Raw genomic sequence first — 27,694 nt, forward strand, 5'->3', positions numbered from 1 at the left:
ACGTAAATTGCCAGAGGCATGTAGCAAATAAGTGGCAAAGCTGAGGTTTAACTTCTGTCACTTTGACTCCAAAGTGCATGTTCTTTCTGCTCTCCTACATAGCTTCTCATTTCTGGGTGCTTCTGAGCTCCCACCAAATCTCTAGAATGTTATCATGCTTTTTGAAGCCTCCTCGTCTTGATTTTGTTCACCATTGTTATTGAATACTTCTCGAGCGCCGCAGAGCTTGCTCCAGTCACAGAAGATAAAAGGTGGGGGTCAGTGCCTCATGCCTGCCTTTCCACTCTCAGCCTTGAGCAAATGCCCCACGAGACCGGGAGGTCTTCCAGAAAAACATAATGTTACCAAATTCTTTCTTGTTCTCACTCATATTTCCCAGGCTCAGAACTGTGCTTAGCACAGAGGAGGCACCTGTTACTAGCTGTTGAACTAACCAGTGAAAGCAAGGAGCACAAACAACTGCTGGGAGAGTTCAAGTTCTTGCTTGTTTGTTGGAATCCAGCAAAGACTGACTTGAGTACTGCCTTCATTAGGCACCTCACCAGTGTTCAGAGAATCGCTGGAGTCCCCGGTGCTTGTTGGAAATGTTGGCATTAGTTGGGCATCTAAATTCAGAAGGAGTTGGGTGGGACTCACACCTTGAGAAACCCACTTCGTGCTGCCCAGTGGAAATACAGACTGCAGAAGAGACATCACAACTGGACCATCAAGGAAGGGGTGAGATTTCGGTGAGCCAACAGAAAAGCTTTCCATTCAGGGAGAGAGAAAACTCACACGTGAGACTGGTCTCGTGACCATAGAACAGTGTGCCCCTGCCATGAATATAATTCTAATCACTGCTGCCATGTGAGTGCCTGCCGTGTGCTCCTCTATTTGGTCCTGCATCTCTGAATGCTTAGGGATTTGATTTTCCCAACCAGCCCTCAGTGCACGATGTTACTGCCATTTTATAGACAAGAACACTGAGACGCAAAAGGTTAGGTAATGTGTTCAAGGTCACATTAAGTGACGGAGCTGGGGTTTGAACCAAGATCTGAGAAGTGCCAAAGTCCTGGTCTTTCTGTCACTCTCCTGCTGTCCATGAAGAGGTCCCATGGATTCAAAGAAATACAGGAAGCTCCCAGTACATGCAGGTAACTAACTGGGGGAAATGCATTGAAATGCGTCCAGTTTTCTTTAAAGCTTCTCAAAAGAATGATGGTTTTGATAACATTTAATTTTGGTAGGCAGTGCTTTCTGAATATACTCCTGACTTTTCCCGATTCTATTTTCTTCTTTCACACAGGCTCTATCAAATGATTGTTTTGTTGATAAATTTAGTGTGCAGTTGGGACTTATATGTAGATTGTACCTACCCTCAAAGGGAGAGAGGATTTTACAGTTTCCATTCATTCTCATTAAAATCAGAACATTTGCATCTTAACTTTTACATCTTGTTCCAGGAATTTTAAGCAGTCTGATTGTATGGAAGTGGGTCGTATTAATTGCAAATGGGCTAGACATCTGCTCACTAACATGGAATGATTTTTTTAGCTCTATTTTGTTTTTATATATGATCTTCCAGAGCGATTAAGTGAGGGCTGTCGGTGATGCTGTTTCAAGACTAGGATTTTCAGAGACTTACAGTGTAACCATAAAAATAAATTTAAGAGTGAATCTTTGAAAGTTCTTGAACTGGGAGTAATTAAATGTGTTAGAGTTGATAGATTTTTATCCACAGTCTATCTGAAGCCGTTTTCGATCCTCGGAGCCTCTGTGGGTCTTGTGCACGGGAGCCTGACTCCAGTGGGTTCCAGGCTCTGGGGTAAGGGAGAGAGGAGGAGAATTGCTGTCTTGTGTCTGTCTGCAGGGAGCGAATGAGGAAAGGTGTTTGTCTAATTGGGAGAACAGGATTCAGGCTGCTGGTGGCTGGTTGAATTAGGCAAGTTATTTGTTACCTGTTACAAATAACAAGTTATTTATTATATAATAATATAACAGTGGATTTCTTGGAACAGTAACTCTTAAGGAAATAGATATGTGCCATAGGTTTAGGAAGTCCTAATTGGTTAAATAAAGGTAGAAATAAAGTTTCTTTTGTTAAAAGTTTTACTTAAAAATAAAAGTTATTTTACCGGTATAAATGGGCTTCCTTGGGAATAGCAGAGAATTGCAATTCAGACCACGCAAACTATGGCAAAACCACAGGCAAGTCCAACAAAGAAAGGAGAGGAGCATGACTTTATGGAGAAGGCAGAGGACGTTGGGAAGGGCTGTCCTGAACCAAAGTCCACTGGAGAAAAGCAGGAGTTCAGGGCGAGGGCGGTTTCTCACCGGCTGAGTTGCTGGGTAGTGGATTTCTCCTTGGAGATGCAGTGTCCATTCTTCCCTGTTGGGTCTGTAGTCATGATTCCCTCCTGTTGCGGGTGCCTTTGCTGGGGTCTCTGAGGGTTCTTCTGCGACTGCTCTCAAGTGGTGTGGCTCCCCCTTCTGGCCTCCCACCTCTACTTTAGCGGGGTTTCCCTTGACTCATTTCACGTTCTTGCGGTCCTCTTCAGAACATTTAATGTGCCTGCACATGCCGTGAATCTTCGAGAGGACAGGCTATACAGAATTTTCCCAACATGGTTGACCACAGCCTCCTTTTCATTTAATACACATTGGGAAACGTTGTCTTGGTGAACTCCCTTAGGACTTCTTTTTAATTTAGGGACTGAAGAATCCCATTGATGCAGTCTTAGTCGTACAGCACGATGTCCAGTCTCAGTTCCTCAGGGAGATTGCTGCAGCCATGTTGCCACCCTGGACCTTTCAGAGCCTGGCTTCCTTAGAGTTGCAGGTCCCAAGCCAGTGGTGCCACTGGCCCGGTTGGGAGGCAGGAGGGAGTTGGGGCCTCTGTGTACCCATGCATGTCGCATCTGACAAGGAGAAGACGGTGATAGATGGTTTAGCGTCAGTGATTGGGGAAGGACAAGTAAAACAGGTAAAAGATAAAAAGAGTTCTAGAGCGAGTAACATTTTTCCTAAAGTGGTTTTCTGATCCTGATCCAGTGCCTGTTACCTAGAGGGGCCCAAGCCAGTATTTGTTGTATGAGTAAATTGTTAGGTGCCTTGAGGCCTTTGCAGAAAAGATCTAATGTTGATATACCATCATATTCTCTTTCTGGTTAGTTGCCAAATGTGTACAAAGCTTCTGAAATCAGAGGTTAAAACACAGTAACTTTTATTTCCACAAATAACAGATGTCCTTTTCATACAGAACGATCTATGTGTACTGCCTTGCCACAGAGCGAATGTTCGCGGGCATTATTATTCTAGGAGCGGGAATGGGTTTTAACCGACTGATCCAAAACCTTTACTTCATCTCTCTTGGAACCAGTGACAGAAAGCTGACAAATGTAAGAGCTGTCATCTGCTACCATGGAACCGAGCAAAGCTAGTTGACCCACAAGAGGGGTGAGGCTGCAGTTTGAACCCATGGCCTAGACCTCATTAACGTCAGGCATCACGGTGCAGTACCTGTCTTACTACCCACATCCTTCTCCTGATGCTTAGCTGTGATGTTTTCCCATTCAGTCCCCGCCGGCTGCCGAATAGGGCTTGTTACCCAAAGGAAGGATCACTTGCTCACCCTTAATATGGGGAAATCATTTAGAGCACTTAATTTGTGTTGACTCTTTATTGGTGCACTATTGCAATTAAGTTAGATTAATGAAAGGTAAATTCCAGTCTATACATGAAAAAAAAATCTCTTGTAAAGATCCTAATTAGTATGTGTGTTTATTTAGCCTCTCATGGTTTAATTGCATCCCATCTTGCTATTTACAAACAGGCATCATTAAAGAATAATGAGCGTGTGAAGAGCATTAATACCGGCAGCAGATGAGGTAACTGGGGGATGGTGGGGAGAGGGGGGACAGATGGGAAGTCTGCCGCTTTGCATTATTTCGAATGAAGGGGGTGCAGAATGACCCTGTGAAGCAGTCCTCATGCGGAGGACAGAGCAGACATTGTGCAGGACGGCAGCTTGTCCTCTGGCTGCAGAGTTGGGCCGCTTTTGATTTGTTGCTGCAGTGTCATCTGTACGGGTGAGCACAGACTCACACAGTCGTCTTGTGACCTCGGCTGGCGGCTGGAAGCTTCCTTCTGCGCCCCACTGTGCAGGACACCTGCACCTCACCTCCGCAAGGGCTCCCTAGGATGCCGACAAAGCCGTCCCAAGTGTCTGACGTTCCGCATGGAGCTCAGCGCCAGTCCCTTCAGGAGCCTTTTTTTTTTTTCCTAATGTCCAAATGTAAAATCAGTTGAGAAATCGGTTTCTCCTTCACTGGCACACCCCAATATCTCATTCCAGTTTTAAGTAATTTGCAGTCGTTCCTTGAAGTCATAGAGCAATCTTCCCTTCATTAGGTGGACGTGTGATCATTTATATTCTCTCCCAGCCTGGCTTAAGGGTGGAAAACCTGAGATTCTAGACGGGACAGCAGTGCGGCAGAAGGAATCCAGTAATAACAATCGTTTTGTTGTTTCTTGCAAGACTCTGATTCAGGGCATAAAATAAATGTTTCTCATTACTAAGAAACAAAGTATAGACATTGAGGTGTAAGTCTGAGGAAGAGGTGTGGCATAGTGTCCTGGTTGTCTAATGCCTGCAGGAGAATAACACTTCTACATACCAGTGCCTCAGTTTCCCTTTATGTCGTGGTTATCGTTGCGAACAGTTTTGTGAATGTATTCTATATAAATGCAAATTGCTACTATTCAAACTATATTAATGCCTTAGATTTCTCCAGGGATTCTGGGTGAGGAGAAGTCCAGGGCTTGCTTTATTTAAAACTGGGTTATAGGAATTCACAGTTTTCAGTACATTCTATGATTTTCTTCAAACAAACTACAGTTTAATTTTAAGCTACCCTAAATAGAGGCCCCCCCCAAAAAAAAGTTTGTCAATCTTTTAACTCCTGCATGTATTTAAGGACACAGCTAGCTGCGTTATCAAACACAGGACCAGCCGGTCTTGTGTGAATGTCTCTTTTGTTGTTGTTAACTTGCAACTGTTCCATTTTCGGCTCTCAGAACTGTGGGGCATATTTTCCCATTCATATTAATTGGATTTTAAAGTGACCTTGTCCCTGTATTGATTTGAATTAAAATTTTCTACATCAAGGTCAAGTTGGCACACATCCTACAGTCAAAATATTAAAAAGCCAAGTGCTGCCTAACAGGGTATCGATGGAAGAAGTGGCGATGTAGCAGGGCCCCGTGTGCCACCAAGGGCTCGGTGGGTACCATTCTAATGCTCATGGCAAGTGGCACATCTGCTCCAGGACCACCTTCACATGGACTGGAATCTGCCTCATCAAAGGGATGGTTCCTGTTTCGTTTCTCAGACCTGCCTCTCCGGGGGAAGAGTGTCTCTGAGCACTTCAGAGCCCAGATCATGCAGTGTGGGGGTGTGGGTTAAGATGAGGTTTCGGCTCCTTCGCATTTATGCAGACCTCCTCGAAAACTAGCGACTGTTATCTTCACTCATAAACTTGAAGTGTGAATCCTAATCTCCAGACTGCCCGTCTAACATCTCCCCATTTAGATATTTCAGAAGTGCCTTCAGCTTGATAAAAAGGAAGTGGTTTTCCCCGCTCCCTGGTATCCCCCTCTTCTTCCTCATCTCATCTCGATAAAGAGCAAAACTGTCGACCTGGTGCTCCCGCCAGAAACCTAGAAGCTTCCTTAGCTTCTAGCTCCCTCTCTCTCACCTCACATCCAGTCTCTAACAGTTCGTGTCAGTTGCGTCCTAAATCCATTAGCTTCTCACCGTCTGTACTGGTGTCGCCCCTGCTTGGGGTCCCCCATTTCTTCTCTGGCTCCTTCCATGAAGCAGCCAGGGGCATGTTTTGTAAAAGCACGCAGTAAACATGTCATTCCTCTGTGAAAAACCCTGCAGTGGCTTCCCATTTTTCCCAGACTCAAAGTAAACTCCTTATCAGAGCCTCAGACGCTCTTGATGGCCAACCTGGCCTGCCACCAACCAAGCCAGCACATGGCACAGTCTCACCCGCCCCGCTGGCCTTCCGCTCCTGGGACACCGGGTCTTCTCCCACTCAGGCCTTCACACAGGCTTCTCCCCAGCCCGGGCTGCTGTGCCCCAGCACTGTACGTGGACTAGCTTGGTTTCAGCCCAACTCGAACCACCCCCTTGTCTAGCTTTATTGTCTTCACAGCCCCATGCAGTGGAATGGTCCTACATTTGTTTGCTGTCTGCCCAGACCCGCCCCCCCAAAGAATGTCCACTCATGAGACGTCGTGTCATTCACTCCCTCTCTAATCCTGACACAGAGTGGGTGGGTGTCTGCTGAATAAATATTTGAGTGAACTGAACGATCTGATCTAAATGTCACCTTTTTCACACGTAGGTATTACCTCAACAGTCTGTCTTTAAGCTATCCCCCTTTCCTTCGTTTCCTTCAGAGTTTCTAGCAAATCATGTTTCTTTATATACAAATGTGTTGCCTCTTAGCTCTGTGAATGTGTGTTTCTCCATCTCTGTGTACGTGATGCCTAGCCTGCCCGTTGAGCAAATATTGTTCGGTAGAAGGAGGCAGAGGAGGAAGGAAAGTGCAAGCCACTCATGGTCCAGGGCAGCTCTGGGGTGCGGGGTGCGTCTGTCTGTCCTTCTGCCCTCTTCTTCCCCCCCCCATTCATTCCTTCCCCCTCTTCCTCCACAGCCTCCTTCTCATAGGGTTCTGTGGCTTGTTCCCACCATTCTCCATGCTCTGCAGCCCAAATTCTGAAAGGAGGCAGTGTAATTGGCCTAGCCAGCGTGGGCAGAGCCTTCTGTTCCAGGCCACCGTATAGGGTCGCCCTTGGACAGGGACCGCCCCCAGCCGGCCCCCAGTGCAGGAGGCAGCTGCTTCCACGGTGCAGTTAGCCTCGGTGAGGCAGGACCGTTGCTTACGCGTGTGTTCAGGGGACAAGAAAAGTGTGCCTGTCGTCAAGGATCCTTCTTCAGATCTGTTAAGAGAAACTCGCCATTTTCAGTATGTTCAAGAACACAGTAGTCAGCTGCTCCTTTCATCAGCTGACCTGAATCCCCCTGCAGTCACATAAATCTTTCCGGAACTGGGACACCCTGTTTTCCTGCAAGCTGTGCGTCACTTCCGCACTCTCCTCTTTCCTAGAAGAGCTGTTTTTACATAGTTGAAGATACGTTTTATAAATTAAAGTCAGCTAAGTTTTATTTTGACGATTTGGGGGATTTTTCCTAACCCTGCAAGGGAAGCCCAGACGTAGCTGGAGACCCAGATCAGGACGGACAGCCCTTCTCCATTCACTCTGGTTTTTTTACCTCGTGTGTGAATTTTTGTTATTATCCTGAGGGGGACCTGAAGGGAGCTGGGGTAAGAAGATTATGAGGAAATTTATGTTTAGCATGTGAAATAGAAGTTGCTTCTCAGGCTATCCTTCTCATGAAACCTTTTGACGAGAGTTGGCAATGAGTCGGTCCTCTCTGATGTTCCCCTCCAGCCAGGTTAGGTTTGACTTTAGAAGAGAGGGATGGATGGGTGCAGGAGGGGCAGGTGCCCAGATGGTTAACGTGGGCACTCCTTCGCGAATGAGTCCAATTCGTTCATCAACAGAATAAGCCACTGAATGTAAAGTCATCCTCATCTTATTAGGCAGAGTGTTTAATAATTATTAAAAACAATTGCTACCATGTAGCAAGGGCCAGTAGTGACCACCCCCCACCCCAGGCATCTAACAGCACCAGCTGTCCAGTTCACATAAGGGTTCCATTTCAGAGATGAGAAAGCCAGAACTCCCCCTGGGTTGCTTTTCCCAGGGCCACACTGCTCTCTGTGTGTGGCAGGGGCAGAATTTGAACTTGGGCCTCTGGGCTCCAAGCCCTGGCTCTTGCCCCTGTGCCATGCTGCTTTTCCCCCATGACAAGGAGACCAGTGGGAGGAACCCAGCGTGACCAGTGCTGGAGTACCTGCTGTGTTTTAATCACAGTGCTGAGCACGTCACGTGTCTGGTATCATTTCCTCTCACAACAGCCTTATCCTGGGTGTACAGGTGAGAAAACGGGCTTAACAGGCCAGGTAACTTGTCCCAGGTCCCACGGCCAGGAGGGGGCAGAACGGAGATCTAAGCTCAGGTCTCTTTTTCTCCCAGAGTTCATAAACAGAATTCCCATGCCTTTTTGCCTTGCTGGCAAGTTGATTTTCTGACTTGTTGGTAGACAGAATCTAAAGTCGGCTTATCTGCCTCATTTTTCCTGGGCCTTTGTCAAAAGGAAAGATAGAATTCTCCTCTTGGGGCTGTGAGGACTCTATCGCAAGTCTAGTCCATACGTTGGGGTTGCTTTCTGGTTTCATTTCTCTTTATATGGCATTTCATTGCATTGCATTTATCGGAGGTACAACTAATCTGTCCCATTGAGCAAAACAAGTGGCCTGTAGAATGCAGGAACATCCGTCTTACCTCTGACAGTCCCTTGCTTTGACCCCTTGGTTTCCAAGTCACATCGCCCATTTACCTTTTACTGTTCGGTCGCCGGCCAGCTCTGTGCATGGCTAGCAGCCTCCTCTCGCAGGCGACTGACAGTGGATCTTCTGCTCTCAGCCTGGCCAGAGTTTCAGCCTCTCGGGGTGGATCTGTCTCCATCTCCTCCTACCTATATCCAGTTTTAGCATTTTCCTAGAAGGAAGCAACAGCCCGTTTCCCTCTGTGCCTCTTAGTTTCCAGTCCCCCTCACTGCTGCGGTCTGGAAGCCTGCTGTCGGGAGAACAGTTCGCCCAGCATGAGCGTCAGGACTACACATACCCAGCAGCTGTGCAGAAGTCAGAGCACTAAGTTTGTTTAGAAAAACGCTAAAATCAGATGAAACAAGTGCTTTAATAGGGTCGTATAGATGGGATCCCGAGTGTGAGTTTAAAGCCATTTGTGAGGGAAACCAGGAGTCTCGTGAAGCAAGGTTTCGAGCCACTTACCAGAGTCCCAGAGAAGACAGTGGGGTGGCTGGAGGCTTAGATGAAGCAAGGCTCTGTGGTTGCCATTGCTTGTGATTCAGAGATACTGGTATGGGGTCATGGACTCGGCATCAGAAGGGGGAACAGCGAGAGGCATGCTTCCGGCCCTGCACAGAAAAGCAGTGAGCTTGGACTCAAATCTTTTGAAACCCCAGCTGCCTTCTATGGGGAATGACAATAAAACACCCAGCTGGGCTGCGTCCCAGGGTTCTTAGAGGGGGAAGCTGCAGCTTTCTGGGCATGCCCCTGGCCTTGTCCTAAGTCAAGAGGTAATGCGGCAGTATGCAGGAGAAGACCCCCAGGAGTCAGGGAAAAGCCTGGGTAGCATTGGATGTTTTTTTCTAGGCCACATCTAAGAACATCTCTTGGAGGAATGTTCCATGAGATCCGTTTGTGGAGTGCTCGTCTGTATAACCAGCTCTACCTTGCCGAACATGTGCTAAATTGGACAGGTGCCAAACCAAGCATTTTCTGATGATGCCAGACAGCTCAGTGATGGAGCACACCACCCTCCCCAAAATTCTTTGTACACCGTGAGCCCGCGTTGGTATAACACTTACAAGCCCCGCAGTTAATTCAGGCACTTGCCAGCTTAATCACCTCCTTCAAGGCAGGAGCCATATTTGACACTTCTTAACCTCCTTAGGCTTCAGTTTGCCTCTTTAAAAAGAGGGGAGTTGGGAAAAATGATTTTTAAAGTCCTTTCCAGCTCTAGGGTGATATGATTCTCTGATTCCACATCCTCGCCCAGGACTTCACGTAGTCCAGACACAGTTATCAGTAAATGCTTACTGAAACCATTCACTTTATCCTCCTCTTTGTTTGGAATTAGTATGAAGAAGCCTCTTAATACACTGTACTGAAGAAAACTTATTTCTGAGCCTCTGTAGAGATGTCTGTCTGCCTCTCCCTCCTCCCTGTCCCCCACCCTTCTAAGTATGCTTTGACAAACATCGCTTAAAATACAGCAGATCCCTTAAGGATGCCTACATGTTACACTTTACTGTGTTCATACTTGGAAAGTAACACTCGTGGATGACCAAATGATTGGCTTCTTTTCCTCCTCCTTTTTTAACATGCCCCCTCCCCAGAAGCAGAGTTCAGCCATGCAGCCTTTGTCTGAATGGCAAATATCATGCTACCCCCTTCACCTCCCACATACACGCTTTATGCCTGGTCAGGGATTCCTTATCTGGTACCGGGTTCCACATGCAAAAGAGCTTTTGGTCCACCCTCCTCCCCTGTCTCTAGGGCACAGATACTGCTCAGTTTCGAAGTGCCTTTCTCCCTGCACCAGCCCTGAGGGAATAAGCTTTTAAGTGATCAGTTTCTCTCACCTTGTAAGCTCACAGGGTCTGCCAGTATAGATAACACCTCAACGACCAGATTTGTAAAGTTTGTGTTAGACAACAGCTGGTAGCAGAGCGAAACTAAATATTTTTGCTCTCATCCTCAACTTTCCTCCCACTTTCCCTTCTTAGCTTGTGACTTGCCTTGTCATTGTGAACTGGAAATTCTCTTACTGGGATACAGCTTGGCAGGTGACTGTCATGAGACCCGATAGAGAAGACCACCGATGCAGCCCCAGCTGCCCAGAGCACAGCTAGCCTGACAAGCGACCAGGCAGTGACGGCATGGGCACCTCCCTGGAAGGGCAATGACCGGCTGGGAAGCCCACTGGCTTCCTCTGACTCTTCACAACTTGACATTTGAACACTCATGGGGACAGGCACAGGAGGAGTAGTGAGTGAGCTCCTCGGAAATGTGCTGCTCAGTAATAGAAGTGTTACCTTGGTAACAGGAAGCCTGCTTCATTACCAGATGGCATTAGCTTTATTTGTGGTATCCCAAGCAGTTGCCAAGAACCAGCCTGTAGCCCCTGTCAACTGGGTGTTTTGCCTGGGACCATGGCCGGCACGGGCTACTCTGTGGAACGATGTCAGTTGGCCTGTTTGGATGCATTGCCGTGTTAGGCCACCGGAACTCCAAGGTCATTACAACCTGATGCATCCAGTTATGTTCGAAACTAGTGCAGTCTGGATATGTGAGAATCTGAATCCTTGTAGAGTGACATGGGGGCTGGAAAGAACGTTAGAGAATGTGCATGAAGCTCCATCTCGATGGAACTTGAAAGGCTCCCATGGCCCTTTCCACCACACCACGCTCAAGAGAAACTCGGCTAGTAGCTCTTGCGTTTTGTCATGCGCCACACCCCTAGCCACGTCTCCTGTGCATCAACTCGACTGATTTCCTCACGGGCCCCTCTGCATTTCGCAGCTGAGTAAACTGACTTGCCGTCAGTCACACAGTCCGGTGGTAGGTGTGGGACTGAAGCCCATTGCACTTGACCTGCACACTAAATGGCCTCTTTTGGGTGTCAGCAGGGTGAGTCCAGATCAGCCCACAGGACAGCTTCATTCATGTCTTCCCCTAAACTGCCTAGCCCCCAGGCTTGCAGCCTTTCCACTCAGCAGTCATTCATCAGAAGGCACATTTCTGTTCATAGCTCAGGGCCCGACACCACTGTCACCCACTCTCTACAGCTTCCCTCTAGCCCCAGGTACCAGAGTAGAAGGGTAAATTGACGTCAGTGGCAAGTTCACTGAACTGGTTCCAGCTTTAATGTTAACTGGCTTCAAATGATTTCACTTCCGCCAAATCCAGACTGGGCTGGGCAGCAGTTACCACTGGGAACGTATCCTGCGCCGGGCCTGTTCCTCACCCTTGCTCGGTGCATTGTCTTGCTGACCCCTCACAGTCAGTCTGTGGTGGAGCTATCGTGACCTCCGCTGGGTGAGAGGAGGCCAATGTTCAGAGACGGTAGATGCCCGGTCAGGCTTTCCAGCAGCAGAGCTGAGACCTGACTCCAAGTGCCTCTGATTCCAGAGCCTCACCGTGTCAGGCTTCAAAGTTGTGTACATAGTTTCGTTATGACCATGTTAAAAATTCAGAAAGCCATAGGCCTATGCATATTCTACATATATGATCACCAGGGTCCTTTCTGGGTTTCTAAAAAATAAGAATGGACAAACTTGGTGCGCTGGGTGGCTCAGTTGGGTAAGCGTCTGTCTTTGGCTCAGGTCATGATCCCAGGGTCCTGGGATCGAGTCCTGCATCGGGTTCCCCGTTCAGCGGGGAGCCTCCTTCTCCCTCTGCCTCTGCCTTCTGCTCCCCCTACTGTGCTCTCTCTCTCTCAGTCTGTCAAATAAATAAATAAGATCTTAAAAAAAAAATGAACAAACTTCATGGAGCTTTACCAATTTGAAAGATAATGGGGTTGTCCACAAAATGCTGCAGGCCAGTACAAGCATAAGCCGTGGGGACGCTCCCTGAGGGGGAAGGTGGAGAGGAGAATACAGACCTAATTCATATTCATAAAATAAAAAACAAACATTTTAACCCTTCAGAATTCTTTGCCCCTCTTGCCCTGGCCATGGTCCTGAAATGCCGTTTCCCACTGAAAAGAGCCAGGGCTGTGGAGGAGACGGCCAACTCGTGACCTCGGGCAGGAATTGTGCCAGACCAACCTGGGCTGTCCCGTACCAGATAGCAAGGGAGCTGTCACAGAGACTGGAGTGAGTCAGAAGGACCCAACCAAGGAAATGCCCACGGGCCACAGAACAATGTGAGCATCAGTAAGAATGTAGGACTAGTAATTGTACCAGGTACAAATACATCAAATATGTTGAAATCCATGAGTTTATAATAATGTTGGGTGGAAAACTAAGGTGTCTGCGTTGGAAGGAAACTAGTGAACCGATGCATTGTTTTGAGGACTGATAAAGGGAAAGCATGGAGCATTTATTCTGCCTTTCCTATGCAATAAACTCAATCACTGAGTAGCCAAATAGTAGATGAGGGGAAGTTTTTCTTTATAAAAGTGTCCCAGCTAATAAAGACAGAACGATCACACTGGTATGTGGCCAGCTGAAGCCCCTGGTGAATTCATGGGTCAGCAGCTGCCAGCATTACCTGCCAAGACACCCAAGCTCTTTTGCCTCCCGTTAGTAAACCATAACACTGCCCGTGAACTTGTCGTGCCAAAAGAAATCAAGCCTGAATCTCCTCTCATGCCAATTTACAAGAAGTACGGAGTAAGGAGGAACATGCAAAGTACACCATGGGGATGCCATCAGCAAAATCCAGACTGCGGAAAACTCTGTAGAAAAAAAGTGACCCAGTTTCTTCAACAAATAAAATGAGGGGTGGGAGTTGAGACCGGGAACCTTTAGTTTAGGAGAGCCTCATGGGACATGTCAGCCAATCACATTGTGTGGACTATATTCGGATCCTGACACAAGCAAACTGTTTTAAAAGTGGCACTTACGGAACTGTTGGAAATTTGAACCCCGATGACAGCTTTGATAATATTGAAGAATTCTTGTTGATTGAGGTATGGGATGGCATCATAGTCTTGCATTTTTTTGTTTTGTGAGTCCTTTTAGAGACACAGAAGGATATGTTTACAGATGAAATGATGATACTATGGCTGTTAATTGTTTCAGTGTAACATAGGAAGGGAAAAGTAGGTGGGGGTGGAGGTGAAACAGGGTTTGCCAAGAGCTACAGTTATTGAAGTTTTGGGGTGGAGGTCTATGGACGTTCTTTGTTCTGTTTCACTTACTTTTGTATATTTGTTTAAATATTTCATAAAAAATGGGCTAGGGGCGCCTGGGTGGCTCAGTTGGTTAAGCATCCGACTCTTGATTTCTGCTCAAGTCACGATCTCAGGGATGTGGGATCGAGCCCGGCATCGGGCTCCACGCTCAGCGGAGAGTCTGCTTGAAGGTTCTCTCCCTCTGCCGCCCCACCACTCGCACACACAAACTGTCTCTCTCTAAAATAAATAAATAAATCTTTTAAAAATGTTTTCAGACCAATAAATAAATGGGTTAAAGAAATTAAGTTGCTCCTTCTAGAGGGGATGGATTTTACTTTGTTTTGTTTTGATTTAATGATACCTGTTACTGACAGGAGAGGAGAGAAGTAGGTACGCTTGTACCTTTGTAGCTGGCGTAACGCTTACAACTCGCAGTTAGCGACTGCATCAGAAGACTTTAAATATTTGTACTATTGGCCCTAGTAATTACAGTTGTCCAAGTCTATCTTCAGGAAATAATCCCAAATGCAGCAAAAGCTTGGTGAACAAAAGTGCACACGGTAGGCATATTTATATTAGGAAAACTTGAAAGCAGCTCATGTCCGGCAGTAGGAGAATGGTTAAAGAAATTATAAAAATACCCATACTCAGTGAAGTGCCAGGCAGCACGTACTGCCATTTTTGAAGACTGCACAGCAATAAAGAACAATGCTTATGTCCTAATTTTAAGTAAAACTTTGATTTGAAATTAGGTATATAGTTTCAGTTACAGCCATGTTACAAATTCAGAAACGGTAGATCTTTTTTCCCCCAGTTTTATTACAAAGTAATTGATTTACACCACTTTGTAAGTTTAAGGTGTGCAGCACAGTGGTCTGATGTGAAATGATGACCACAGTAGGTTCAGCCAACATCCATCTTCTCGTATAGATGCCATGGAAAGAAGAAAAGAGAAAAGGAAAAAAAATTTTCTCCTTGTCATGGGAACTGGTAGGATTGACTCTGTACACAGCTTTCCTCACACCCCGCAGCAGGGCCAGCTGTGGTCAGCATGTGGGCATCGCATCCCCAGGACATATTTATCTTGTAACTGGACTTTTGGGCCTTTTGGCCCCCTTCTTCCAGTTCCCCCTGCCCAACCCTCCACCTCTGGTAACCCCAAGTCTGACCTCCTTTTCTATGAAATCCATAAATCTTTGATTAAAATGATTGAAAGGAAATCTCCCTGAAACGTTAATGGTTTAGAAGGGCAGATTATGAATGATTATTTCCTTCCTTTTTACTCTAATTGTAGGTTTTTCTATAACGGGCCTATTTATTAAGTTTTTAGTGTTCATTAGCTTTTAAAATACCAAAATTCACCTTTAAAAACAAAAATTAAATATAAAATTTCTAGTATCTTTAGTGTGGTTTTTTTTCTGAATTCCATCTTAAAATACTTGAGAAATGACAGAGGCAATTTATTGGTTAAAGTCAGCTAGATTTTGGTTTTTTACGGAAATAATAGCTTAGTTATCTCTGTGTATTAGCAGAGTTAAAATGGGCAGTTGAAATGGCGGCCCCGTTGGAGACGGTGTGTCGGACCTCCAACTGCAGCCCAGCGAGAGGCTGTTGGTTTCAGTGCATATAATTACAAAACTGTGAACTTGATTCTTTTCCTCCCTCTCCCTTCCTCCCCATAGACTGCATGTGGACTAGAGAGTCACGGCTCCTACCTTGGTGGTTTATTGACATCCTTATCTAGTGATTTCCAGTTATCCAAGAGATGGCCCATTAAATGTTACATGGTGTAGCAGTATTTGAAAGTTCAAATAAATAAATAAATAAATAAAATGGAAGTACTATACAGAAATGAGATGTTTTTATTAACATTCTCTTAAATGTAAATAAGGGTCTCATCTCTTTTTCCTACCCTGTTGATAATTCTCGACCATTTTAGGCATACAAAAATAGAGAGATCCTCTCATCACTTAGAAGTTATTGAAGGAACCAGATACTAGGAATGTTCGGTGATACCCAGGACTAATCACAGAAAGACGAGGGTTGTTGCTGGGGACAGTCGGCCAGCAGAGAACGGGGAAGTGAGGAGAGGGTGTTTGAAGGTGACATCAGCAGCAACGGAGTGTATATTGGGTCTCAGGATTAGGATTGGGGCGGGGGCTCTTTTCAGCTCATTCTGTGATATTGGAGCCTCAGTGAACAAACCAGACCTGGGCCCTGGTTGGGCCCTGTTCTGAGTCTGCCCCCAGGGTCTCATCTGGGAAATGAACAGAAGAGGCGTAGCCAAGTACCGGAAGAGTTACATGAGCCCCTAAAAGAAAGGAAGGTGCTGTTTCTATTCTTAGTGCTGAGCCCGTTCCAGCAAACACAGCAGGTTACGTTTTCCCTGGCATTACATGAAACTGCGCTTTTTTTTTAGGTGTGTGGGTTTTTTGTTTTCTTTTTTTTATCCGTTATATGTGCTTAGGTTCTAAGAGAGTAAAAGCACTTAATGTATTTCCAGGATCATGTTCCTTTTTGGAGATAAAATTCTGCTACTTTCCATTTACCTTCAGAACTTACTTGGTATTGCTTCTCCACTTACTCCCAGCTATTATAAATAGATAGTTCAGCCGCATGGGCATTTGGTGCCTGCCTTTCATCTCTCTGCTATTTTCTTCTACATATTCCATGGGTGTACATAGGGCCGTGAACTAATAGGAAAACAAATGTGCTTACCAAATCCTAGCATGCCAGAATCCCAGGATAGCCTTTGAAAAAGGTCATCTTAAGACAGAAAAAAATAAAAGGAAATTTTACTGTATCCAGATATTAAACATATGGAACTTATCCTGAGATTTGTAAGCCAAAAATATCAATAAGTTCCGTGTAGTTAGATTGCGGGAGGGCCTCGTCGTTTAGAGCTTGTTCCGGAACGCTTAGGATGCCTTCCCTCGGAGGGCCCTCCCGTGCGTCTCTCAGCAACAAGAGGGCGAGGTGAGCCTTTCTTCTTCACAGAGTCTTGCCCAGCCTCATGCATTTGCATGTTCAAGCGTAAGCTTTCATGTGTGCATGCATGTGTTTTGACAGGTGACCTTGGGAAAGGTGTTGAAGGTGATTGTCGTCATGCGGAGCCTGTTCATTGATCGGACAATAGTGAGGGGATATAGTGAGAATGTCTACACAGAAGACGGCAAGGTAAGCATTCTGGAGTCTTTTGTTTCGTTTGCCTTTATTTTCTGTGTCCCAGAACAAACGCAGCAGAGTCCCAGATGAGTGACATTAAACACTAGCAGTCATTGCTGAAATGATCAACAAGCATGGTTTATCAGTATGAAGATGAACGTTTTACAGAAAAACATTTCTCTCTCTCTCCCCTTGCATTTTTCATCAAGCTTCTGCTTTTTCCTTTAAGCCTGATGCCCTTAGTTGAATTTCTAATTTATCACCTTAGACCCCAGTTGCCTCATTAAATGTGTCTTCTGAGGAAATGGATTTCTTTTTCTTTCTTTCTTTTTTTTCCCGCCCAGTAGTACAGCACATCAATAGCCCAGGGTTTGGCATTTTTGGCATTTTGCTTTTCCTAGAACCATGAGGAAAATTCGAGTTACTTTGACACACAACCGGCTCAGGATCTTTCCCATGAAACTAACAAGGAGCCCTGAGGAAGTGGCTTATCCTCAGCAGTCCATACTGAACACTGCGGTTGAAAAAAGAGAAGTTTTTTCCATGGGTGGTTTGTCTCATAGAAAGTTCACCCATGTGAACCCCTGATTTCTGTTGACTGCACACTGTCCATATGGCTCTAGGGAGAGCAGCAGAGGATGCTAATGGGAGCTGACAGCCTTCATTTGTGTTGGCTTCCAGAGTGTAATGAGCACTCCGCCTGAGACACCTACCTGGACGCACCCTGGCCATTTGGTGCACTAAGCCTCTGTCTGCCCTGCTCTCCCGAGCTGTCCCTTCTCTTCATGAAGCCCATTACAATTTTTAAAGTTTGCTATAGTACTAGCACTCACCACCCAATGGCCACATTACAATGAGGATAGAACATTCTTCAAAAAAATGTGACAGATGTAGCTTAGCACATAACAGTGTGTTACGTAAGAGCTGTGACCCACAAGGTGATGAGATTTGTGTTTTGAACAAGTAACCCAGCATCTCCACGTCCCACACAAATGTTGTCCACGAGGGAAACTACTCTTTCTTCAAGGACTCTGCCAAGTTCTCGTCTGTCTCCCCTTTGAAAGCAAAGCGTCCCTCAGGGGGAGATTTCCTTTTCCTTTTTGGAAAAACCGAAGTGTCTTTAGAGCAGGTATGGAGACTAAAGTGCATCACGCGGGCAGTTGTGGTGTGTGTGTGTGATTCATAAACCCTGGCGGCAGCTCTCCCTAGACGCTCCAAACTAGGGAGCAGCAGCAGAAGTGACCCTGGCCAGGAACCCCCACATTCCTGGTCCTGGCCGTTTAGAGAGGTGGTTCTTGTTGCCTTGGTTCGAGGTTCACAGCTCCTTAGTCACACCTGGTATGAATCATGGTCCTTGCCCTCCAGAGTCTTACAGATGCGCTGGGGAGAGAAGGCTGGAAACAGAAAGCTAAGCAACAGTAGCGACTGACCTTGTGACAAAAGGTACAAACTTGGGAGAGGGAGAAAACATTCACTAAAGTTAGATTTTTTTTTTTTTTAAGATTTTATTTATTTATTTATTTGACAGAGAGAGAGAGAGCCAGCGAGAGAGGGAACACAAGCAGGGGGAGTGGGAGAGGAAGAAGCAGGCTCCCAGCAGAGAAGCCCGATGCGGGGCTCAATCCCAGAACACTGAGGTCACGCCCTGAGCCGAAGGCAGATGCCTAACGACTGCGCCACCCAGGCGCCCCGTCTAAAGTTGGATTCTAAGGAGTGAGGGTTTACCTACTTTGCCTGCTCTCTTTAACATTGTATTTGTTTGCCCCACACTGGCAGTGTCCGAAAACCTGTAAAGCAAAGCACTTAGCACTGTGCCACCTAGTCACCACTCAGTCGATAACTAATACCATTTTTATTCTGCGCTTAGAACAAGGGATTTAGAAAGTTGTCACATATGTATGCTTCTAGGATTTCTCTCCCTGAGTAACCATCCCCCCCACCCCGCCCTGTACTGTCGTTTCATGTGTCAGCCCACAGAGGTCACTGCCAGCCTATGTCTAGGTGGGACCTCTCCTCCCCAGGTGCACCTCACATTCAGCCCGCCCAGAACTCCGCTCACTGCTTCCTTCCCAAAACTCAGTTTCCCTCTGCTGTTCCTCATCTGGGGTAACTGTACCACTGCCTAATCACCCAAACCGTCCCTCCCCTTCCCCAAATCTAGTCTGTCAGCAGTTTCTGATGATTCTCCCACTTAAATCTCTCCCAAATTGGGCTCCTCCTGTCCGTCTCCCCTTCTTCCAGGTTCTCCTTATTTCTCAATGGAGCAGGTGCACTGGCCGCCTCATGCCTCGTCTCCAGTCTTATTTCCCTGCCACAGTCTGTCCTTCACTTGGCTTCCAGAGCAGTCTTCCCAAAATACACATCCAAGCGTATGATTTCTTGCTTTCACCATCCCCTGTTGCCCAAAGCAGGCAGAAAAGTAGAATATTAATAGGTATTAGACACAAAGCTGTCCATGGTCAAAGTGTCTGTGAGAAACACGGGGTTAGAGAAGGTTCAGTAGGTTTCTTTACTATAGAAATTCTTAGAAACTTTAGTTTGCTTAGTGTCCTGTGAATCTGCTAAGAGGAGCATATAGTGTGCAGTATTTTCCTAACTTATTTGAACCCCAAATTCATTGTTTCTTCCTTTCTTCTCAGCATATCGTGACACTGGCGTTTCACAGAACACGCTTCTGAAAACCCTGGCTTCTAGACTAAAATCCAAACTCCTTAGCAACACATAGAAATGCCAAGTGATCTGGCCCCTGCCTTCCTTTCTGACCTCAGCTGCCGTCATTCTGTGCGCACGTTTCGTCTCACTCTCCAGCCTTTTGTGCTGTTTGCGGCTCCCGCAGCTCACACTCATGTGCGCCCTCGGTGCCCTGGGCCTGTGATGCTTTGTCCTCCTCATCCACCCGACACACTCACTCTTCCCTTCACCCTGGCTTACTGCCATCCCCTTTCTCCTCCTGTCCCTGTTTCCCCAGGGTCCCTTACAGGAGCATGGACTCGAGCTGGCAGGCCCAGGTTTGCGTCTGCTTGCGCCACAAATTAGCCTCCTCCTGAATACACCCATAGCGTTTTGAACAGTCTTTGTCTAGGACTGCAATTAGTACATCATGGTTATTTGTTGACGTGTCTGTCTTGCAGTTAATAAAAACACGAAGAGTATTCCGTATGTTGTCCTGCTAGGGTTCATGCTAATAAGCAAACTTTGCCCACAGTGGTCATCGAGTCCTAGGTTCTGCCTAAATTAGACTCGTTCTCCAATGAAGGCAGCTGAGACCTAGAATGTATAGTGACTTGCCTGCAGTCACACCCCGCCAGGCCTTGGACCGCCATCTGCCAGGAGCACCTCAAGGGCCCAGGCCCTGTCCCATGACGCTGTTCCAAGATGTTGCAGTGCCTGGAGTGCTGGAGAAGCCCAGTGATGTGTGGGAGGAGACAGTGGAGAAGCCTACTTGGGATGTGCCAGTGCTTTAGCTGGAATGGAAAAGTGGAGAACCAAACATCAGAGACGAGGACCAAAAGAAGCAGCAGGGAGTGGAGTCATAAGTGCAGAAAATGAAGGAGACACACACGCACACACAGCGCACGTCTTCCTAATGAAAGATTAGCGTGGGTTCTCTGTTCATCAGAAAGAAAGTGAATATGTGTCTGGAAACCTGAATTCTGCTATGATTCATATCACAAATGTGATACAGGAGGCCTCTTGCTGCGTTTTACAGCTGCACATATTGGCCCAAGTGGTCAGTAGGGACCCTGAAATGAGGAATAGCAAGATTGAGAGGACCAAGCCATTTGATGTTTTAAAGGCGCATTAACCGCGTTTGGCAGAGGAGCTCTCGAAACGACCGCTCTGCCCAGAATCGAATCCTAGCCAATTTGAATTTTTTTTTTTTTTTTTAAGATTTTACCTATTCGACAGAGATAGAGACAGCCAGCAAGAGAGGGAACACAAGCAGGGGGAGTGGGAGAGGAAGAAGCAGGCTCATAGCGGAAGAGCCTGATGTGGGGCTCAATCCCACAACGCTGGGATCACGCCCTGAGCCGAAGGCAGACGCCCAACCGCTGTGCCACCCAGGCGCCCCGAATCCTAGCCAATTTGATTAGCCCCTTCTTTTCTCAGAGCACTTTACAAAACCATGCAGACATTATTAGTGTTCTATTTTGAGTACTGGTGCTGGTATATGTGAATTTATATATAGTTATATACATGTAAGCCTTAGTGTAATTAATGTGCTGAAATGTCCAGCATATCCCAAACAAAATGTAACCTTTGGAAGGAGCCACTGGAGCTTGCGGTGTGGTTCTCAAGAACCAATTGCTGCTTGCAGTGGTGCTGTTCCAGACATGCAGCTCGGCATTTGCCCAGCTGGTGTCTGAGCGCTAGCCTGGGGGTGATTTGCTGCAGTCTGAGAGCTCAGCCACGGATGCCATGGGCGTGGCTTAGAAAGCAGTGGACTTGGTGGGTTCTGAACTTCTGCGACTGCAGAAGTCGGTGTCCCCCAAACCCAAAGCAGCCAGCACCTCCTGAAAGGTTTAATTATCCCTGTTGCTACAATAGTGGGCCGGCACCCCCTCCACCCCCTGATTTCCTGGACCTGACAGGTTTTCTCCCCATCAGAATCCCAGCAAGGCTGTTGCTTTGCAGTAACCACCGCCACCCTGATCGTCTGCCTCTTCACCTGGGATGCGTATTTTTTTTTAATATTTTTTATTATGTTAGTCACCATACAGTACATTCCTGGTTTTTGATGTAAAGTGTAAAGTTCGATGATTCATTAGTTGCGTATAACACCCAGTGCACCATGCAATACGTGCCCTCCTTACTACCCATCACCAGCCTATCCCATTCTCCCACTCCCCTCCCCCTGAAGCCTGCAGCTTGTTTCTCAGAGTCCATAGTCTCTCATGCTTTGGGATGCATATTTTTGAGACAAAGCTCCAGTACACTAATTCTTCTAATAAAATATAAAAATGCTTTTAAAACTTACCAACCCGCTATTCACTGTAACCAGGGAGGTGCAGAGAGCCATGACTCAGCATCTTAAAAGGCAGATTTAAGTTGAATACCTGGGCATTGTCCTGATTTTATACCCGCCAGACTTAACTGAAAAAATGTAAGTGTCTCGGTTGAATTTATCTTATTAGGGGATTTCGGTTATGTTAATGCTATAGCTTCATTAATTACCCCGTATCAATAAAAAAGGCAGCTTTTAGCCTCCTAGTGAAAGGGAGGAAAAGAAATAGTGGTATCAAAGGGAACCTTCAAAGACAGCCAGAGCTGTCTCCTGGGTAATTTCTGATCCCCGCATTCTTCCCACTTCAAAGTTGGATGTGGTGGGGGGGAGGGGTCGAGGGGGTTGGGGAAGCTTGAATCTGATTTCTCTAATAAGTGTTGGCATCAGCCCCGTTTGATATCAGATGCAGGGAACATTTTGATTTGTTATAGCCTTTGAAATTGTTCAGACGACCTTCAGAAAAACGGCCTCTTGCTACTTACGGGGGAAGGGGAAAAGCTGGGGAAGGGGCCTGCAGTTTAATTCACATGCGGACGGTGCCCGGAGTTGTGCTTTCAGCAGTTTCTGGTAACAAATGTCTGTCCTGATCGAAAGTGAAAAGTGGAAGAACAGCAGACCCGTAACACTAGTTCTATGGTGAGACTTGTTCAGTTCCTTATTCTCCAGGGAGGACTGGGCACATTAAGAAGGGGACCAGGTAGAAGTTGATGGTTTTGAAAACTTGGGTAATTATGGAGAAGTATCTGACCATTGCTGCCCCTGCCGACGCATCACCTGTTGACCTTGCAAGGTGAAGATGCTAATAAGTAAAAGCTTTAAAAGTTGAAGGCCCTTGTGAGGTTTATGAGTTTTATTTGGAATTGTCACTTTTAGATAATTTATGGTACCTTGCACTATTTTTTGAAATGAAGAATTGGTAACTTTCTGAGAAGCTGCCAGAATTTTCACTGGCTGCTAAGCGAATTTCAGTGGCGATGATTGTCACATGAGCGAGCCTCGAAGCAGATTTGTCATGTTGAACTTCCACAGGAGTGCCGCCCCCCCCCCCCCCCGCAGCAGCTGCCACCGCTAGGGGAGGGGAGTGGCTCACAGTCAGCCCTCCTGAATTCTAGCTGAAATGCGGTCTTCCTCGCGGGTTAAGAGCTGGGCCTCTGGAGACAGGGCTGGTTTTGAATTTTCTACTACATACTCATGTGATGTTGAACAGGTTACATAATCTGAGCCTCAGTGTCCTCTTCTGGGAGGTGGGGATGGTTTCATCATCCTTGTCCAGATCTCTGGGAGGATTTCGAAAGCTAACGCAGCCCTGTGTCCTTGGCCTCCGCACTCAGAGGGGAGTCTGCTTGTCCTTCTCCCTCTGCCCTCCCGCGCCCCCCCCCCCCCGCTCATTCTCTCTCTCTCTCAAATAAATAAAATATTTAAAAGAAAGGGAAGGAGAAAGGAAACGCAGGTGTAGTGCAGGCCGCATGCATGGTCCTTGGTGAATAGTGTCTGCCCTCGCTGGGTGTGCGGCCATGCTGATGGCAGTGGTCATTGTCATAGCTGGTGTGCCCTTGCCTTCTGATATTGGGCCATTCTGATTTTTCTTTTCGGTAAGTGAGTTTGATCATCACCATTCTCATTAGTCGAGACGACCTTTGACGTCTTGATGTTTAACCTGAGAGCAGATGTGTCTGTGCTAGAACGGTTGGTCATCTGTGGGGTTGGTTTCCATTTTACCTAAGAATAGAGCACATTCCTACCCCTAAAATACTCACTCCAATCTCCAGAGTCCCAGAGGCTACTCCTAAGACTGCAGATTCAGCCACCAGGTGCCATAAGGTTGGCTTTTCCATTTTAAGGTCTTTCTGATGCTTGCCCAGAATACTGAGAGGTGCTTTACTTTCTTTCCCTGCCGTTGTAGTTCAGAGTAATTTCCCGTTCATCAGGCTGAAAGTTTACAGCTTCCAGAACGCTCCTTTTTGAATATCACAGCCAGCAAAACAATTGGTAGCCATGCCCGCCTTTGCAGTAAAGAAGCTAAAGCTAATAAATATTCACTTGGATCAGTGCGGGCTCCCTGAAATGAATTTCTGAAATCTTCTTGGCCCTGAGAAGAGGCAGGGCACTGGCTCCAGAACGCTCACTTAAATGGCTTTCTTTGGCATAAATCTAGCAGAAAATCAAGTACAAACTGCCTGCTGTGCCTTTGCAGCAATAGGGGAACCCATTGTTACCGGCTCCTTTTCTTACCCGTGTGCACCTGCTACATAGGGCGTATTGTCTGACATCCTTCTGTCCCAGATGGCTGCAGCCATTCCCTAGGGTCCTGAATTATATATTTAAAGCTCCTTTCAGAAAGAGCAGCACGCTCACTTTGAATGAGCATGGTGTGTTTTCAGAAGCCACAATTAGGCTGGAGAGCCCGTCTCTTAATTAAACTTGTGCGTATTTCTCCCTAGATGATTTCTCTATTAAAACATTCTGCAGATACTGAAGAGTTGGGTTTTTTTTTTTTTAATAATTTTCTCTTTTAAAACTGTAACTTTTCGGTTTTGTATGCCGCTTCTTCCTTTTCTCTTTTTCCATGGCCCTGTGTTTATGTCTTGGTCTGCCTACGTATGATGGGAACAGGCAGGAAGGATAAACAGTGGAGAACCTCAGAAGAAACAGCTGTCGGCTTCAAATGGAAGGGGAACTATGTTAGTTCCAAGCTAGACACTGATGTTACTCTCCCTAAAATTTAGATTTAGACTCTCTGGCATCTCCCTGTCATCTTGGCAGAACTGAGAGATACAGAAAATCGCTCTTATTCATTCTGCACTCTCTGAATAATCTTTAAGTGCTGCATTTTTTTAAGCCCTGAGCTCCACTGCGGCGCTGAGAAACCGTGGGAACCTGCCTTCTCCTCCCCAGGATGACCGGCTGGCCAGCAGTTTTCTTCCAACAGAATTGACAGTGGGGGAGTTCACTCCGTGTGTTTCTTTTGAGGTTTCCTTCAGAGTTTTCTGGAGGTAACATGTCACTTTTCCCCCTACAAATTGCTAGCCTCCAAATTAAAATTCTAATGCCTAAAGATTTGTTTTTAATCGAGTGGCTGAAGGGGCGGGGGCAGAGTGCAGTGACTGAAAATTGATACCACCTTTCTGAAGAGCAGTTCAGCCAGAGTAGAAGGGGAAAGGTCGGTTAGGCGTGCTCTGGAAATCCAGGAAGAAGGTGGTAACACCAGAGGGGATGGGGAGAGGCGGGCCATTCGAATGAATGTTCAGGCAGAGTTCTTCCAGTACTTTCCCTGGGCTGGGATCCGCTAACCTTGGCCCTCTCCAGCAGGAGCCCCGCTGGGGTCCATCTGGACCCTCTCAGAATCCTCTAAAGCTCCTCTGCGGCCTGAAAGTTCTCAAACACGGCGCAGCGTGCGTGGAACTCATGGGGAACGGGAAGAAGCTGGGGAGAACTGAACACGTGCCTGTGCGCTGACCACCTCTCAAGTCCAAGGCCCGTTTTCAGAAAACCAGGTTTTGGTGTTTTCCTCAGAACAGAAACAGAACTCTGAACTGCCCCATGTCAAGTGCAACACTTCACTTCCTGTCGTCTTCGAGGAATCTCCCTGGGTGATTGCTACTCGTGTTCCCACGTGCTCCAAAGTCAATAACACAACCTATAGCCCATACCGTCGTATCTCAGGTTCCTTCCTTGACCACTGGCCAACCCCAAAGGCAGGTTCCAAGAGGCCCGTTGAGCAGGTGTTTCCATGTGTGCAGCTCTGGAACTCATATATTGCAGTTGGGATTTTAGCACCCGTGGGACATACTGACTCTTCTAATCTGCGCTATCCTTGAGCTGTCTCCCAGCACTGCACTGGGGGTAATTCTGGTTTTGCTCTACTTAATTTATAAGTATAAACTCACGAAACGATGAGAACACGTTGACTTACCATGCAAAACTGTAAAACAATCCTTTTGGTTAGAATAAGCCACTGACGTGCTCTGTGTAAGACCCAGTGTAGTCCGAGGAGGATGGGGCAGGTTGACTCCAAGCCCTAGCCATGACCTCCAGTTTCCTCATTTGTGAAGGAGGGGTGCCCTCGATCAAGGGTCCCTGGCCTGACCAGCCATCACAGTCACGCCACTGCTTGGGGAGCAAAGCTGAAACAGACAGACAGATGAACAGATTCTCAGGCCCACTGTAAACCTACTAATTCAGACACTGCAGGGGAGGAACCAAGGAATCTTTATATCAAAAAACAAAGAAATACCCCCAGCAGCTTCTGATGCCAGCCAAGTTTGAGCACCATCAGGGGAGACCATCCATCAGAAGTGTCTCCAGATTGCCGTGGACGATTGAATGGCTCTGAACCATTGTCTCATCATCTGGAAAGTAAGGTTGCTAGTGGGACCAGCCACATTGACTTGTTCTAGGGTTAAATGAGCGAGTGTGTGTGGAGGGCCCAGTGTGGTGCCTGGCGTGGAGCAGGGGCTCAGCAGCTGGGAGCTGCTAGTTTTTCTCCACTCAGCAGGGACCTACTGGTGCCTGTGACATGCTAGGTCCCACACCAGAACAACATAAGCAAAAGAAATAAAGTTTTAGGTGGTCTTAAGTGCAATGAAAATCTCAAATTTTTGAAAAGATAAAGAGAATCAAGACAACAGATATGGAAATAATATTTTAGACAGGGTAAGTGGGAGATGACTCTCTGATAAGGTGACATTTGAACTGAAGAAAATTAGGAGAAGCCATGTGAGTGTTGGGGGGAAAAGGAATCTATGCAAAGGTCCCGAGGCAGGATTGACATTGGCATGCAAGAGAACCGTGGTAGGAGTCCAGGTTAGGAAAGGGAGCCAGGGGCTCCGCCCATGCGGCCTTGGATGCAACAGGTGCCTCACCTCACTTCCCTGTATCTTTTCTGTTGGTTTCCTTAAATCACTGACAGGTTGAGAGAGAAGAAATTCAAGCAGGACATTTGAGATGCATATGCAGTGCCACGATTCTGTTATTCCGTAATTATGTTTATTATTTCAAGCTGATGGGTGTAACGGTTGTTACAATGTCATCTCTCAAAGTCCACAGTTAAAATTGATGTTGATGATGCTTTATCTCTTTCCCCCCAGCTTGATATATGGTCCAAATCCAACTATCAAGTATTCCAGAAGGTAAGCTTTACTTTTTCATTCTTACTCAAGAGGCAGGAAGGGGAAGGGAAATATGGATGCTTGAAGGTATAAACATTGGTCTTAAGTTAGAGGTTTTTTTAGAAAGTGAAAAAAGCCAGACACAATAGTATGATGCTCATGGTATGACTCCATCTCTATGACATTCTGGAAAAGATTAAGCCTTAGGGACAGAAATCAGATCAGTGGTCTCCAGGGGCCAGGAGTAAGGGCAGGAGATTGTCCCCAGAGGGACAAGAGGAAATGTGTCAGGGTGATAGAAATATTCTGTATCTTCATTGTGGTGGTGATTACACATTGTATTATGTTCCCAAACTCATGGAACTAATACACCTACTATAGAAGAAAAACTGTGCTTTCCTACCCGTGTAGGGAAGACCCCAGCTCTTCCCTCCTGTGTTTGTCTCCAGTGAATCTCCATTACTTTGCACATAAAACACTTCACTTCTGCCCCTCCTGGTCACTGAACATGTGGGGGTTTGCAGTAACAGGACACGAGCTGGGTGTCCTGCAGTTTAAGTCAGCCTGACACGATCTCCCCGGAGCTACAGACCCCAGTGACAAGTTTGGTTATCTTTGCTTCTGCCCTACCGGCAGTCGATCAGAGGTTCCCATGCCCCCTCCCCAGACTCTGTCAGTTCACCAGAGCAGCTCACAGAACCCAGGGGAACGCCTCCTTCGGTTTACCGGTTCATTAAAGGACATGATAAAGGACACAGATGGACAGGCAGCTGGAGAGCTACACAGAGCAAGATCTGGGAGGACTTCA

At 46.6% G+C, this 27,694-nt stretch overlaps 1 protein-coding gene across 4 annotated transcripts in view; it reads left to right on the top strand.

The window, feature by feature from the left end:
• MED27 (mediator complex subunit 27) overlaps positions 1-27,694 on the top strand; it is a 228,265-nt gene that overhangs the window by 150,089 nt on the left and 50,482 nt on the right. For all 4 annotated transcript variants that reach the window (XM_045771168.2, XM_045771169.2, XM_045771167.2 and 1 more), the window contains exons 5-6: positions 16,678-16,785; positions 26,866-26,907. In XM_045771168.2, the coding sequence (XP_045627124.1) occupies positions 16,678-16,785; positions 26,866-26,907 (150 nt within the window). The remainder of the gene's footprint in view (positions 1-16,677; positions 16,786-26,865; positions 26,908-27,694) is intronic.

This window comes from Ursus americanus, chromosome 18, assembly GCF_024610735.1.
Source record: "Ursus americanus isolate L20-20 chromosome 18, mUrsAme1.1.p, whole genome shotgun sequence".
NCBI lineage: Eukaryota > Metazoa > Chordata > Mammalia > Carnivora > Ursidae > Ursus > Ursus americanus.